Source organism: Rhagoletis zephyria, unplaced genomic scaffold, assembly GCF_001687245.7.
Source record: "Rhagoletis zephyria isolate East Lansing unplaced genomic scaffold, Rhagoletis_zephyria_1.1 Rzeph_scaffold_00647, whole genome shotgun sequence".
Classification (NCBI taxonomy): domain Eukaryota; kingdom Metazoa; phylum Arthropoda; class Insecta; order Diptera; family Tephritidae; genus Rhagoletis; species Rhagoletis zephyria.
This window is the reverse complement of record NW_016157731.1, coordinates 54,349-70,226: the sequence shown is the minus strand read 5'-3', so window position 1 is coordinate 70,226 and position 15,878 is coordinate 54,349. Positions and strand designations below refer to the sequence as shown.

Sequence of the window (15,878 nt, the reverse complement as noted above, 5' to 3'; positions counted from 1 at the left end):
GTCGGCCGCTGTGGTGTAGTGGTAAGCAGTGCGCGCTTCCACTCCACAATGCCTGGGTTCAAACCCTGGTCAAAGCAACATCGCAAAAATATAGAAAAAAGGTTTTTTCTTAACAGCGGTCGTGTTTAGTATTCACGATGTTAGAACTGCATGAAATTAATAAAAATTGTTTAAAATTAGTGTCTAGCCGCCAAAATGTAAGAAAACATATACAAAATCATAAATTTTTCACAATTTTCTAACACTTCGCTACACCATCGAAAGCAAAATTCTGTTCGACAGAAAATTCGATACTCAACGAAAAATTCGACACGCTTGCATAGCTCATAATACGAATTTCACTTTCGATCTTCGATAGCCAGCGAAGATCGAAAATCGAATGCAGCTCATAATAAGGGCCTTTCTTTCGTCATAAATATATGAATATACGACCAGTCAGATTTTATATATGAATATTTTTTTTAAATATATAGACTAAAATGCACCCGTGTATCCCGCTACGTTCTTAAAATTTTTTAAACAACTACTGAAGTCATTTGACAATTGAGCGAATGTATCAGTGTTGCCACAAAAAAATTACAAAATTCCTCAAAAACAAATGAAAAATCCTCAAAACCCGAACAAATTACTCAAAATTTTCTTTTTTACAGATATGAGTATTGTGTACTGCATACTATTTACAGGTACTTAGTATAAAAATTAATTACATTCTCCTATTCAATTGGTACATTTGTTTTTGCGGAAAAAATTATCGATAACATTTTGAATATTTAGTAGCACACCACACAAACGGCTTGACAAACCAAGCGAAATATCCCTTTGCTTAAAGCTATTTATGTTGCGTATGGAGGGGTTTGAAGGTTTGACAAGCCGTTTGAGGGAAATGTGAACAAAAATCTAAATTTTTTTATTTTATGGCCGCCATGTTGACTTTTGATCAAACCGCTTACGTTGCGTATGATAAAATCGCCTCATTCGAAACCGAATTTTTACCGAATGAGGCCTCAAGAGAGAAAAATCGAAGAAAGCCAATCCCTTTTACATTGTGAACAGGAAGAAAACTAAAATTCTTTGCTTGAACGAGTCATGTTTGCATGGTGTATGGCGAAATGGGAAAAGTAGGTTTGAAGAATGTTTGACAAGCCGCTTGTGTAGTGTATTTCGCTCGTTATGAAACTTCGGAAAGCATTTTGTTTAAAAAATTGCAGTGCGATTCAACAACTCTGCTGTGTAAAACATGGTTGCATTTGTTATCTGCAAATATATCGAGAGAAAATTCCTCAAAATAAAACTCCTCAAAAAATCCTCAAACGCACCCGAAATTCCTCACGTTTTGAGGAATTACTCACAAAGAGGCAACACTGGAATGTAGTGTCATATATGCAACCTGCAGTAAAATTTAGAGACAGTCTGACAAACTACATATATCAGAACTAGTGCAAAACGGATGCAGAGTGGGACAGTTGACACTTGCGGTGTACCTAAATGTGCAAATGCTCACTACTTGTACAATTCGAAAGTAACTCAGCGAGAAGACCTCCGGACCCAAGCATCGTTGGTCGCGAGTTCTAATCGCGGTGGAGGCAGTTGTGAGTTTTCAAATTGAATTTAAACTGTTGCGTGCAGCTTACAATAATTTTTTCTTTAATAAAATATGTAACAAAAATGGAATCTGTAACGGAAAAGAAAAAAACTAAAAAAATATCCAATAAAACGAATCTTAAAAACGTTTTCTTATACAAAAAAACTGTCCAAAACGGAACCGGTTAAAAACTGGTTGCAAAGTAATGCACTGGGCGACAATTGCCACCGCCAATGACATCGCCGTGTAAAACTCGACAGTTGAAAGCATTGCTTGGGTATTGAGCTTGAACTGGTACTGTCGGCAAAAGGTCTAGTTCTACGCTAGTCCTGAGCTAATCAAATTTTCGGCAGGGCATTCACAGATACCAATACATTCAAAACATGCGCATGCGTAGAACATACATTCCCAACGGAATTGAAAGTAAGCTGCTCCCCTAAGGAGCAAGTAGGAAGCAGTACAAAAGCAAAGTAAAAAATAAATGTTTAAATTTCTTACAATGCTCAGAAAGGAATACCATTTTCAGTAGTTACATAAAATATTTTAGTTTGAGTATTTTACTTGCACTGAGTATTGTACATCTACCGAATCTTTTAATAGTTTGTTTAACTTAAATACGTAAGTGTGATAGGCAAATCGTTGCAGTACCTCCGAGTAAATATCTGCACTACGGTGTGCACAAAGATTTGGAAAGATGAAGAAATTATAAGCGGTTTAGAAAATAACCACGCAATTATAGCCAGTAATGGGGTGCATTTCTCATCAAAAGCATCAAAAGAAAAGCAAACACAGCCGGACGACGTAAATTTCTTTTTGGCAGCATTAGTGAGTGATGTTAAACATTTGTTTCTGTTCGTGCGTTTGTGACAGGAACCATGTGTTACACCAGTAGTAGAGGGTGTTTCAAATGCACCCAAACAGCACGAATAGGTGTAGTATTTGTATGACTTTGGGTTGTATGACAAAAGGACAGAAAAACGAAAACAAAAGGCGTTTAGGTATATATACAGTTGTCCACAAAATAATAGGAGTGCGATAATTTGACCAGTTTTGGCTATTTGTCTTTTGTTTATTTAATGTTTATTATTTTTTTATAAAAGCCTAGCTGGCTATACAACAAACACCATATAAATTCAGATTTTAAACTTTGTATAAAAATTATAAAAATTTTGCAATTTTTCACCCAAATTTCAAACTTTTTAATCAGAATCTTTAGAAAAAATTCTGGTATGCAGTTTTGTAGCACATTCAATTCTAGTCTGAAGAAGTGCAAGTTTCAAGCGGCTAAAAAATTCCGTTGATTTTTGAGAATTTTTTTGGTTAAAGGTGTTTCACGTTTTTTCCATACAAAGTATGTCGACAATTTTCTTTTATATGGAGGACACTGCCAGCAAAAAAATTGCCAAAAATCAACGGAATTTTTTAGCCGCTTGAAACTTGCACTTCTTCAGACTAGAATTGAATGTGCTACAAAACTGCATACCAGAATTTTTTCTAAAGATTCTGATTAAAAAGTTTGAAATTTGGGTGAAAAATTGCAAAATTTTTATAATTTTTATACAAAGTTTAAAATCTGAATTTATATGGTGTTTGTTGTATAGCCAGCTAGGCTTTTATAAAAAAATAATAAACATTAAATAAACAAAAGACAAATAGCCAAAACTGGTCAAAATATCGCACTCCTATTATTTTGTGGACAACTGTATATATATAGGTCAGTGAAATGGAAAAAGTCGTGACTAATATATATATTTTTTTCCTAAAACGATGTAAGGAGTTGTAATTCGATGAAATCCATCATATCAATCAAAAAGTGAATTTTGAATTTTTTATAAGTTATGACTTTTTGCATTTCAGTGACGATGCTTGTTACGTCTTTTTGCATTTCAGGAGGTATGTATGTATGTAATTAATCACCCTCTCACTTTCCTTTTTATTTATAAGGCCTTAGAAGACTATGTAATACAAATTATATTTATATACTATTATATAGGTGTTCTAAAATGTTCCCTCCTAATGTAAAATTCGATCCAGAAGGCAATGATGCAATAACCATCTTAAACGCTAAACTGAAAAAAATTGGTATATACTACGCTTAACACTCCTTACTATTCAACTTTTAATAACAATTTCTCAATCCAGAAGAGCAAAACAACTATTTGCAAAAAGAACTGAAAAACGTATCGTCTATGCTTGCCAAGCATATGGTCTATTTGGAAAGACTTTCCAACCATGTTTTCCCGAAGACTTTAAATTTCAACTTTTTTCCATTTAAATCAAAAGAAGAAATGGACGATGTGGAGAAAAATGTTGAATCTATGGCAATAAATGAAGTTGTATGTTTTACAGTATACATATTCTTGACGTATTTTTTCTTATACATACATATATATATGTAGTTGCTTACATTTTTAAAAATTATTTGTCTTTCACAGATGGAATATATAAGAGAAACCATCGGGCCCAATGATATTTCGAAGTCGCTTAATAAATTGTTTACGGAAGAATTTCTGTTATCCTTAAACTGGGATGGCAACCAGAAAAAGTTAGCATTGCGAAAATATAAAATCTTTTCAAAATATGCTTTTGGTAAGTTAACCTTCATTATTAAGTCATAACGTGTTTATTTATTTATTTTTATCACTCATACGCCATGTCCCGTTTATGTTTTTAATATCGCACACCGTCTTCAAAAGAGGCACAACTCAAAATTTGGCATTTTTAAAATTATGCGCTAAAAATGTACACCGAGCTTTTATTTACCTTTCAGCAAAAGCTAGTGCAAATTTTTGTTATAATTTAAAGAAAAAAACAAACCTAAGGTAAAGTCTCCCTTGCCCCTATGATTATCATGTGCTAAGAAATTGTTTTTCGCATTTTCTGAGGAACGTGTAATTTTGATTTGTGCCCCTTTTGAAGACGGTGAGCGATATGTAGTTTTTTGATTTTGCATCACTCGTATACCATGTGTTTTATACACATACATTTGAATTGCGTTTCACAATTTGGTATGTGCTTATATTTTTTATAAAGATGCGGTGAAACGAGAAGATTACGATTATTCGGATTACGAAGCATCAATGCGGAAAGGTTTCCGAAAGATGAAGAATAGGGTGTATAGGAGACGCTACAATAATAAGCTGACCAGTGAAGCAGCATCTACGCTAGACAAAAATTAATATTTGAATTAAATCTTAAGTATGTTCATTGCAATTAAGTACCTTTAAATGTTAACAAACTTGTATTAACATGAAACTACATACATACATATGTATGTACATATATTTTAATTTGAGCTAATGCATTGTAAACACTTTCAAAATCAAGTTCATGTTGAGTTAATATGTAATTTATAATATATATAATTACGGTGACCATCCGTCCTGTATTATAGGGGACAGTCCTTTTTTTCATCAATTGTCCTGGTAATTTATTTATTTCATACGGGACGCCAAAAGTCCTGTATTTCTTTTAATGTCTCGTATTTGTCTCGTATTCGGTATTTTGGCGCCCTAGCAGCTGATAAAAATAACATTTCTATGAACTAGTAGTTTTTAATTTTAAATCTGGATGCTTGTGACTCGAATCGAGGAGCACATATATATGTAGTTGGTTTCTGAAGTTATAAGTCTGCGTATTTGTGAGTAGATATGAATCGAAGAAATTGCCCTAGTATTAGCTTTTAAAAGGTTTTTTCAACGCATTTCACGTTGGATATTCTTAATGGAGCATAGCATTTTGAACAGGTAGTAGAAGTAGAGCAGCTGATCTTACTTTTGTTGAATATCTCGTCTTTAAATTGCCATTCCATGGTGTGGATATATTTTCCAATTTTGTGAAGAGAGCAGATATTCATTCGGCTAAACTACGCCAAAAAAATATATATAACAACGCTTGATCTTTACAAATGTGTTGCTTGAAAAATGGCATGCAGTTTTTTGCCCCGGGCGGCAAAATCCTCATGGCGTGAACACTCTAGGGTTAAATTGCAAAATGCCAGGTAAGTTTAAGTTCCTTTTTTACCATCTTATTATCAATTTAAACTTAACGCCGTCTCTGGCAGACGCTTCAGAAGTATAGGCTCAATGTGTGTATGAGCACATACAATCCTTACCACCAAAACCACTACTGAACTTTCTGAAGGAGCTAGGTTTAGAAGAATGGTTGTGACGAACATAGAGTACAATAGACCTATATGTATGCCCGAGTCCATACCTCAAGTTATATATTCTACATACGTATGTGCATATGTATAGTACATATACATACATAAAGTACATTAAATTTGCAATATTTATCTTTGTATTCTTATATTTGCTTTAAGCTGTATACACTTTGGCGGGCCGCTGAACTTTGTAATGCAATAAAAGACAAAATATCAACGGCTTCCCAGCTGTATTAACATTAAAATTTAATAAGAATTTCACATAAAATGCGCAATAATAAAACCCATTAAAATTTAATAAATTGTTTTATTTAACTAGAAATTTTTGATTTTCTTTTTGTTGCAAATTGAATTCTCATTTGCAGCAAATGGGAATTATTTAGATAAATGTCTCGAATTAATTCTTATTTTAAATAAATTGATATTTATAAAGTCAAAACTTTTCTAAAGTAAATTGCGCGCACCTACATATGTACAGTATGTACTTATCGTTGGTGAAATGTAGAAAGGCCCCAACTGACCTTTAATATTTTACAGGAGAAGCAATAAGCCAAACCTCCAACACCAAAAATTCTGTGCGTAGGGCCATACAATCATCGAGCTTTAAGTTGCGACTATAAAATTTATTTTAGTATATTTTTTAGTATAAGCTACTTAAAAAAGCAAAAAACCGTATTTTGAAAAAAAAAACTGTAAGTTAGGGTTTCATCAATGATAGGCATGTAGAATCTACAAGTGCAGGTACATACAAACATAGGTACTTACAATACATATGAATTCTTTAGGAATTCGTCTAAATTCTCTATTTTACATTCAAAGCACGACTATAACTAGTTTTCTACGGGTCTTGAATGTGATATACATACCTATTAATGCATTACGGTAACTCTTATTTTCTCCGACTTAATTTTTTTCTGTGCTGCTTCTCAGCTTGTACAAATTAGAAGACACAAAATTTTTACTCGATTAGAAAAGAACAAGGATACCCCGAGATCTTTACTATTTGAAAAAATTTCTATAAAACCACGATACAACTATTTAATATTTTTGTATTATGTACAGAACTATAAAGATTAGTTCTTTTTATTATTAAACGTGAATAAGAAGTGTGTATTAGGTGAAAGAAAAATGTATAGCAGATTTAAAAATGATTTGTATATGAAATTTTTCCTTTTTAACCGACTTCACAGAAAGGAGAAAGGTTATAAATTCGTTGGAATATTTTTTTTCTTTATGTATGGACCACGATAATCGATTTCTTTAATTGTTTTTTTTTAAAGGAAATGTGTTACCTCACAGGTGGTCCCAGTCGGTTTTGTTGTTTGCTTAAAGTTTACTTGTCAGAGTATAAAAGTGTTCTTTGAAATTAGTATATTTTAATATAATTGTAGATTCTCAAGGTACTTGTGGATAAGCAGTCCCCAACATATATTTTTAACTTTGTTTGGAATGAATTCAATAAAAATGTGCATGTACAGATTATGAGACTTTACTTTTTTATTCAAAAAAGCAGTTGGCAAGCAAATTTGGACTTTGAAAGTCTATTCAAATTTCTCACAGCTCATTTTTGCACGGACTGAAACCAAGTTTAAGAATAGTGCATTAAAAAGTGTTGCAATTACAAGAGCCGCCCTATTGAACTTTATTTGATAGGTTATAAGATAGGCCTTCAATTGAGCTTTAGTTTCACATTTTTTAATGTTTCCAGATTCTACATCCGAGCCTTGGCTTGCTTTAAGCACTTTGAGCGACCTCTAAATATTTTTTGATTTCCAAATAAAAAAATATGGGTATATTTTTTTGGTATCTACAGAACTTTCGTCGGTGAAAGCATGTTCCGACTTTATCTACTTTTTCACATAAATTTTTGGACCGCCCTAATGTAATACATACATATGTATGTATGCACATACGTCACATTTCTATGAAGTTATATGCATTCATTCAAAACAATTTAACAAACAATCTAAAAGTGATAAAAATAACAACCAAGCAAATAAAGTTCGTTATTAGTCATGCCAAAGAAATAATCAAAGTAGGTACATAAATACATACATATGTACATAAGCTAATTACGCCAAAGATTTATAATCTCAGTGTTATTCTTCTGTAGCTAAGACTTTCGCTGGCAAATTTCGGAGCGTTGATCTCAATCTAATAAGTCGGAGGAATGATTGCATAATGATCGTTTCTACACATTTCCTATAAGATGGGTCTGGATATCACGTGTGTCAAGTTAGCACTACATACTAAATTTTGTTCGAAAAAGGGTCAACTCAATTTTTTCCAGAAAAACGAAAGCTACAAATTTTTTCTTTCCACAACAAATTTTAAAGTTAAAAGCTACAATTAATGGCATAGTAACATATTGGATATCTCAATTCTATCGACTAGGTGTATGGGGTCAAGTTAGCACTACATACTAAATTTTGTTCGAAAAAGGGTCAACTCAATTTTTTCCAGAAAAACGAAAGCTACAAATTTTTTCTTTCCACAACAAATTTTAAAGTTAAAAGCTACAATTAATGGCATAGTAACATATTGGATATCTCAATTCTATCGACTAGGTGTATGGGGTCAAGTTAGCACTACATACTAAATTTTGTTCGAAAAAGGGTCAACTCAATTTTTTCCAGAAAAACGAAAGCTACAAATTTTTTCTTTCCACAACAAATTTTAAAGTTAAAAGCTACAATTAATGGCATAGTAACATATTGGATATCTCAATTCTATCGACTAGGTGTATGGGGTCAAGTTAGCACTACATACTAAATTTTGTTCGAAAAAGGGTCAACTCAATTTTTTCCAGAAAAACGAAAGCTACAAATTTTTTCTTTCCACAACAAATTTTAAAGTTAAAAGCTACAATTAATGGCATAGTAACATATTGGATATCTCAATTCTATCGACTAGGTGTATGGGGTCAAGTTAGCACTACATACTAAATTTTGTTCGAAAAAGGGTCAACTCAATTTTTTCCAGAAAAACGAAAGCTACAAATTTTTTCTTTCCACAACAAATTTTAAAGTTAAAAGCTACAATTAATGGCATAGTAACATATTGGATATCTCAATTCTATCGACTAGGTGTATGGGGTCAAGTTAGCACTACATACTAAATTTTGTTCGAAAAAGGGTCAACTCAATTTTTTCCAGAAAAACGAAAGCTACAAATTTTTTCTTTCCACAACAAATTTTAAAGTTAAAAGCTACAATTAATGGCATAGTAACATATTGGATATCTCAATTCTATCGACTAGGTGTATGGGGTCAAGTTAGCACTACATACTAAATTTTGTTCGAAAAAGGGTCAACTCAATTTTTTCCAGAAAAACGAAAGCTACAAATTTTTTCTTTCCACAACAAATTTTAAAGTTAAAAGCTACAATTAATGGCATAGTAACATATTGGATATCTCAATTCTATCGACTAGGTGTATGGGGTCAAGTTAGCACTACATACTAAATTTTGTTCGAAAAAGGGTCAACTCAATTTTTTCCAGAAAAACGAAAGCTACAAATTTTTTCTTTCCACAACAAATTTTAAAGTTAAAAGCTACAATTAATGGCATAGTAACATATTGGATATCTCAATTCTATCGACTAGGTGTATGGGGTCAAGTTAGCACTACATACTAAATTTTGTTCGAAAAAGGGTCAACTCAATTTTTTCCAGAAAAACGAAAGCTACAAATTTTTTCTTTCCACAACAAATTTTAAAGTTAAAAGCTACAATTAATGGCATAGTAACATATTGGATATCTCAATTCTATCGACTAGGTGTATGGGGTCAAGTTAGCACTACATACTAAATTTTGTTCGAAAAAGGGTCAACTCAATTTTTTCCAGAAAAACGAAAGCTACAAATTTTTTCTTTCCACAACAAATTTACAACAAAAACACTACAATTAATGCCGTAGTTAACTTTTCCAATTTCGAAAAGTGTAGTGCTAACTTGACACACGTCTGGATATCTGTATTCTTAAATCCGTTGCATAAACCAAATATGCTCTCTTTACTTACCACATGATTTGCGGCAGGTGTATTATCTTCCCAATTAAACTGGTAATCCCCTTTGCTCGCCACTTGCCCATCTTCGTATAACACAGCACTGAAATTCACTGTGCCACCAATGACGGATGAACCGGTGCTCTTAACTTCGACATAATAAGCTGCCACTGCAATGGGGAAAGTGAATAGTGATTAGTAAAAATTACATTTTATGCATAAACTTACAATACCTAAGTACATCTATGTACATATGTACATACATTTATTAAAGGAATGAAACAATTAGTGGGCGGATATCGATTTACAATGGCTGAATACGAAAAACTCATTAGCTTTCTATAGCATATTTATGAATGAATGCGTAGATGCTAACGAGGTGAGGCGAATGGCCAGCAAGATGCTGAGGAATCAATGCACGCATGCAAATATTACCTGTGGTCAATGTTCCCAGTAGAAGTGAAATCAGCAATCCCATGTAACCACATTGTCTTCGGTTCGGCATGTCCGCTTACAAACTTGCTTAGCTTACTATGGAATAACTTATTCTGTTGCACTGGCGAAACTTTTGTTTTATTATTTATTTCCACGTTTGTTTTGCATTTGTCCGTAGTCGCTAACGCCAACGCTAGTGACAATCACTTTATGAAAATTGCGATTTTTTCTCTGCACAACGCTGTCGGCCCCTTTGCACAATCCCACCCACTTCCAGCTGAGCTCTTGCTACTGGTTCAAATTTCCCACTAATTGTTTCTTAATTTTTCGTTTTGCAAATTACAATTAATAATTATTTCAATGCATTACATTTAATTTTCACAAAAAAGGTGTTCACCCCAACTGCGTATCAATTTTTTACGAACTTTTGCTTCTGATCAGACAAGGAAAATAGAATTTGTAAAATAATCGCTGGTGATACCAGACGTCCGATTTGCACTAATGCTGCCACTATCATGCGATGAAATACCACACAAGCTGGCAGCACTACAGTTGTTTGATTGATGCTACTGGCCGTCTTCACATGCTTGAAAATCTCGCTTGCGTTTGCTTCTTTCTCTCGCAAGCGGATAGATTTTTGTTGACTGGGCATTTGACAGCATCCTTTTTCATTTCGTCGCCTGGGTAAAAGATTGTCGTATGTTACGCACGTACGTTTGACGTTTACGACAATCTTTTACCCAGGCGCCGATTTGTAAAATATTGCCAAAAAAGAAGGTATAGATTTCCGTTCTTTGGCATCAGCTTTAATCAAACAGTCACATTTACAGGTGGAAATACATATCGTGTAAGAACACTTTTAGTAATTTATTATGTATTTCTTCTTTTTATATAAAATATCCCCTAATCAATCACGCCCATTTGATCCTTTTTAAATTTCGTTATTTTTTGCACATTAGTGCCCCTGTGGTGTCACTTGTTGTCAAATTTCCAAATTGCTGAGGTGTCAAATAATTGTCAATTTTGGATTAGACAAATTTTTTGCACTCGTGTTGATTTCGTTTTTCGCCTGAATCTGAATGCCTCAAAAATAAAAGGAAAATCGTGTGAAGATGTCCAAGGATCCGAACCAAAAGGAAGCTATCATAAAGGCTGCATATGCGGATGTAAATAAATTTGGTCAAAATGGCGAATACGAAAAGGCAGTCAAGGCGGTGAATAGAGGTATGTAGTAGTTGTGTTTGGTCCTCCCCCGGGAACGCCTCTCGTAGAATCACTAGTTCAATCTACTGGATACCATTAATTTTTTTTACTTTTTCCATAGTTTTGGGCGTTGCGCCGGATGATCAGACAGCTTTGCATTGCAAAGTTGTTTGCCTGATACAACTTTCAAAGTTCGAGGAGGCATACAAATTCATAGAAAAGAATAAACTTGCCGCCACTCTAGTGCTGGAAAAGGCCTACTGCGAGTATCGCTTGCACAAGCCCGAGCAAGCATTGAAAACTATTGATAATGCTGATGTTAATCCATTGCCGGTGAGCTTGAAAGAGTTGCGCACACAAGTGCTATATCGGTTGGAAAGGTATGAGGAGTGCTTTGATGCTTACAGGGAAATAATCAAAAATACCAATGATGATTATGAAAATGAAAGGCGCACAAATTTGAGTGCTGTTGCCGCTAACTTGGCAGTAGATAAGGTATAGAAAACGGTTCGAACGAATTTTTCCTGGTCCACTGAAATGTAAAGTGTTTTTGTTATTTCTAGAATAAGGAAATACCTGAGCTGCCGGAAGAAACATATGAGCAGTACTATAACGCCGCTTGCATAGCTTCGAATCGCCAGCGATATGCCGAGGCTGAGAAAAAATTGCGTGCCAGCGAAAAACTTTGTCGTGAAACTTTGGAAGAGGATGGCGTGACGGAGGAGGAAATGCGCGAAGAATTAGAACCGATACGTGTGCAGTTGGGTTATTGCTTGCAAATGCAGGGGAAATTAAAGGAAGCGGCAGCCATATATGCGGAATGTTTGCGCTTTAAGCCCAAAGATCCAGTTTTAGTTGCTGTGGCCAGCAATAATTCGGTGGTCATCAATAAGGATCAGAACGTGTTTGACTCTAAAAAGAAAATACGCTCGGCTATGTCAGAAGTATGCGAATCGAAGTTGACTAGTCGTCAGAAGAAAGCAATTGCATTGAACAATTGTTTGCTTGCATTTTTTACAAACTCCAGTGACCAAGTACAGCAATTATGCCAGAAGTTAGTGGAAACTTATCCTGATTTGGAATTCCAAACTCTACTTATACGTTGCTCTCAACTCACCAAGGATAAGCGACAGAAAGAAGCAGTGGATTTGTTGAATAAGTACGCGGCTGCACATAAAGAAAATGCCTTTGCATCAAAATTTGCCATTGTGCAACTTTTCCTGTCTCAAGGCAGCCGCAAAGAGGCGATTGATATTCTGCTTTCACTTGGCGAGCAAATGTACAAACCCGGTATTATATCTGCGTTAGTAACACTCTACTTGGGCACAGATAATAAACGCGCCGCATCTGAGCTGCTGAAGTCGGCTGTCGAATGGTATAAAATGAACAATGTAAGCACCACCTTAAAATTTTCCACAATTTTATTTATAATCGTTTGTTTGCAATTACATATAGGTAAGCAGTGGCGATTTGAGCGATATGTGGCGCCAAGCTGCAGAATTCCACTTACGTGGCGGTGCATCTCAAACAGCAGCCAGTTCACTTGAAGAGCTACTCAAGTTAAATGCCAATGATATGAAAGTATTGGCACAGTTGGTTATTGCATATGCACAATTCAATCCAAAACGTGCCTTGGAATTAAGTAAACGTCTACCGAAACTTGAAACACTTACTACTGCCTCCGAAATCGATGCGTTAGAGGCGGCCAATTGGGTGATGTCTACAAAAGCAGCAAAGAAGACAGCGAATGCTAAAATCGACCAATCCCCTGGCACGCCAGTTGTCGAGAAAAAGAAGAGCCGCAACCGGAAACGCAAAGGTAAACTGCCCAAAAACTACAACGCCGAGGTGCCACCAGATCCAGAGCGCTGGTTGCCCAAATATGAACGTACTGGTTTCCGTAAGAAGCGTGATCGTCGTGCAAAGGATATTATTAAGGGTTCACAGGGTATGGCTAGTGGCGCTGCTGATCAATAGTAAGTTGGCTTAAGGCTTTTTTGATTTTTCGTGAATGCACAAGGTTATTTATTTTTCAGTGATATGTCGAATCGTGCCAATCTTAGCAAAAATTCTCCCGCCACCCCTGTCTACCAAGAACCGACACCAGGACCACGTCAGCAGCATCGCAAGGGTGGTCATAAAAAGAAGAAGGGTGGACGTTTCTAAACCCTATGCCACGCTGGCATAGTTTAAGCTATTCGGGGAATTTTTTAAAGCATGCTTTTAATATTTTCTAAGTTATTGTGCTTGAATATTACAACAGTAGAGGATATATAAAGCAAAATGCATTTGCATCGAGAATAAGCTGGAAATAAATTATATAAAAGCTCTTCAAATTTGTGGTATTTATTCAATGTCAACACTTTCCATTACTATTCTATTTTTTAGTACCAAATATATGTAGTCTTTACAATACATAAATACATATGTATTTAGCGGAAATTTTAGTTTTCTGAGAAATTGTAATTATTATTCATCGTCATCGTCCTTTTGCTTTTTCCCACTATCATCGTTGTTTGTGGTATCATCACGTCGCGCATCGTACGAGTGCAGCGGTAATGTCTCTAGCCATTCCAACATTGACCGCTCCTTATATTCTGTCTCGTATATATTGGCGTTAATATAACGTTCTATAAATTCTTTAATTTCATTCTCTTGTTTAGTCCAAGTCAGTGGTTCATGAATGCCATCGCCGCCATAACGATCATTATAGCGTTCGTAGTGCACTGTGTCTAAAACAAGGCCCAAACCTGGTGCCATCGGCAAATCTAACCGTTCTTCAGTTAGCGCGCGATCCAATGTAGCTGTCGTGGTATTACCACGTGCAATTGCTATCGCCAAACCAACCATTTTCCGAATTTGATGAAGCATGAAACTTTGTCCCTTAACTTTGAGCGTTAGAAATTCAATGCCTTGTGGCGTTAGAAATGGTTCGGAGCAACTAAATGACATAATGAAGCGTTTGACAGAAGGATCCAAAAAGTTTCTGAAAATAAAATAAATAAGCATGTATCAACGTTTAAACCAGCAATTGCATAATCACTTACTTCCGGCTTGTGAAATTGTGAAAATTTTTGGTGCCTTCGTACAGCTTCAGCACCTCTCCTATCTTTAGATGCTGAGCAGGCTCAATACGGTATGACTCAAAATCGTGTTTTTGCCCACAATCAGCAAACGCAACGGATGGCAGTGTGTATGTGTAGGTACGTGCGTTGCACTGGTCCTTCGCATTGAAGCCTTTAGTAACGCGTTCTACTGCAAACAAACGTATTTGCTCCGGCAAATCTTCATTTAAAGCTTTGATGTCCAACGTATCGGCTAAATGGTGAAATGTGCATGTACATACATATAAGCAAATGCAAATCGATATTCAAATGTTCTCAAACCTTCCAAACTTACGCAATTTTATCGAGCACACTTGTCTCGCCGCAGACACCCCTTTATCGGTTCGTGCGGCACGCTGAAAGCATGCCGCTTGTGCTGCCTCAAAACTTTCCTCTGTAATCCACTTATGTTTTAACATAGCTTTGAACAACTCCTCCTCAATGGTTTGCATGCCCGGATTGCGCTGCATGCCAAAGTAATTGGCACCACAGTAGCTTAACAATATTGCGCATTTTTTTCGCTTCACACGATCTGCTGGATCAAATGCTGGGCGCTTTGTATCACCCGCCTGTTCATCTTGTGTCTTCCAGTCGACCCACTTTCTCCGCTTCAGTTCTCGTTTTTGACGTTTAGTGTCTTTCAATTGTTCAGCCACTGCCGCACGTTCAACCTTCTTCTCCGCCTCCTGCTGCTCCAGTTTGTCAAGCGCTTCAGACATGGCGGCAGCAAATCCTCTGGGTTGTATTTGCGTTCCTAAGTAGCGGCACTTTTGTAGATGTAGTGAAGTATGGGCAACAGTTACCAGCTATAGGGGGAGAAGGGAATGAGAAAGCTAGGTTAGTTGGATGAGGATCACTGTGTGAATAGCACAGCCAATTCACCTGCCTTTGTGAGATTGTCCGTTCTCCTAACTATGAACATTACTTCTGTTAAGCTTCTTTTTTAACTTATACTGGTTAGCGCTCCACGGTTTTACGGAGCTACAGCAAAGACGAGAACAGAGGTATTTTCCGGGTGTAATATAGCCGTGGGTAACACAGTGTGGCGCCGCGCCATTGCGCTGATACCGAGAGCTGAGTTACTGGCGCCGATACCGATTTTCACAACTCTGTGACGCAATGGCGCCAGCAACACCGGAACACTAACAACACCGGGCGGCGCAAAGAACCAGCAAAGAACACACAAAAGCGAAGTGTCACTTGTAAAATGTGCAGCACAAGGCGAATTTTTACAAGGTGTTGTTGCTAAAATTAGCCGCGGTCCTTCTAAATGTGAAAATTATGTCTTTGTTGTATTTTTGGGTTTTGAACTTGGCTTGTTTTTGCCCAACCGATACCACCTTGTATTAATTCACCTTAGTTCAACACCGGAACACTGACAAC

General features: G+C 35.8%; 4 protein-coding genes across 9 annotated transcripts in view; 2 read left to right on the top strand and 2 right to left on the bottom strand.

Annotated features, from left to right (window-relative positions):
• Nucleotides 1–4,999, top strand: part of LOC108360881 (uncharacterized) — a 32,024-nt gene extending 27,025 nt beyond the window's left edge. For 3 of the 4 annotated variants that reach the window (XM_017613332.1, XM_017613334.1, XM_017613333.1), the window contains 4 exons: nt 3,576–3,664; nt 3,725–3,918; nt 4,018–4,171; nt 4,616–4,999. In XM_017613332.1, coding sequence (XP_017468821.1) covers nt 3,576–3,664; nt 3,725–3,918; nt 4,018–4,171; nt 4,616–4,761 — 583 coding nt within the window. In that variant the 3' untranslated portion in view covers nt 4,762–4,999. Of the gene's footprint in view, nt 1–2,374; nt 2,581–3,575; nt 3,665–3,724; nt 3,919–4,017; nt 4,172–4,615 lie in introns of those variants that run through there. The other variant, XM_017613335.1, reaches the window with a different exon arrangement.
• Nucleotides 1–10,650, bottom strand: part of LOC108360880 (uncharacterized) — a 21,618-nt gene extending 10,968 nt beyond the window's left edge. Inside the window, exons 1-2 of one of the 2 annotated variants that reach the window (XM_017613329.1) lie at nt 10,189–10,650; nt 9,769–9,923 (exon numbers count right to left, since the gene is read on the bottom strand). In XM_017613329.1, coding sequence (XP_017468818.1) covers nt 9,769–9,923; nt 10,189–10,258 — 225 coding nt within the window. In that variant the 5' untranslated portion in view covers nt 10,259–10,650. The remainder of the gene's footprint in view (nt 1–9,768; nt 9,924–10,188) is intronic. The other variant, XM_017613330.1, reaches the window with a different exon arrangement.
• Nucleotides 10,651–11,175: 525 nt separating this feature from the next.
• Nucleotides 11,176–13,721, top strand: Srp72 (signal recognition particle 72). The gene is made up of 5 exons (XM_017613326.1): nt 11,176–11,412; nt 11,513–11,886; nt 11,955–12,782; nt 12,847–13,367; nt 13,428–13,721. The coding sequence occupies exons 1-5, from the start codon at nt 11,301–11,303 to the stop codon at nt 13,555–13,557; spliced, it is 1,965 nt and encodes a 654-aa protein (XP_017468815.1). The 5' UTR covers nt 11,176–11,300; the 3' UTR covers nt 13,558–13,721.
• A 21-nt stretch (nt 13,722–13,742) lies between these two features.
• Nucleotides 13,743–15,519, bottom strand: Pus1 (Pseudouridine synthase 1). 2 transcript variants are annotated; one of them, XM_017613328.1, is made up of 4 exons: nt 15,378–15,519; nt 14,791–15,301; nt 14,439–14,709; nt 13,743–14,377 (listed from the first exon to the last, which is right to left on the bottom strand). In XM_017613328.1, the coding sequence occupies exons 2-4, from the start codon at nt 15,212–15,214 to the stop codon at nt 13,861–13,863; spliced, it is 1,212 nt and encodes a 403-aa protein (XP_017468817.1). In that variant the 5' UTR covers nt 15,215–15,301; nt 15,378–15,519; the 3' UTR covers nt 13,743–13,860. The 2 variants fall into 2 exon arrangements, with proteins under 2 accessions (XP_017468817.1, XP_017468816.1); XM_017613327.1 differs by having other exon boundaries at nt 13,745–14,377; nt 15,382–15,513.
• Nucleotides 15,520–15,878: the final 359 nt, after the last annotated feature.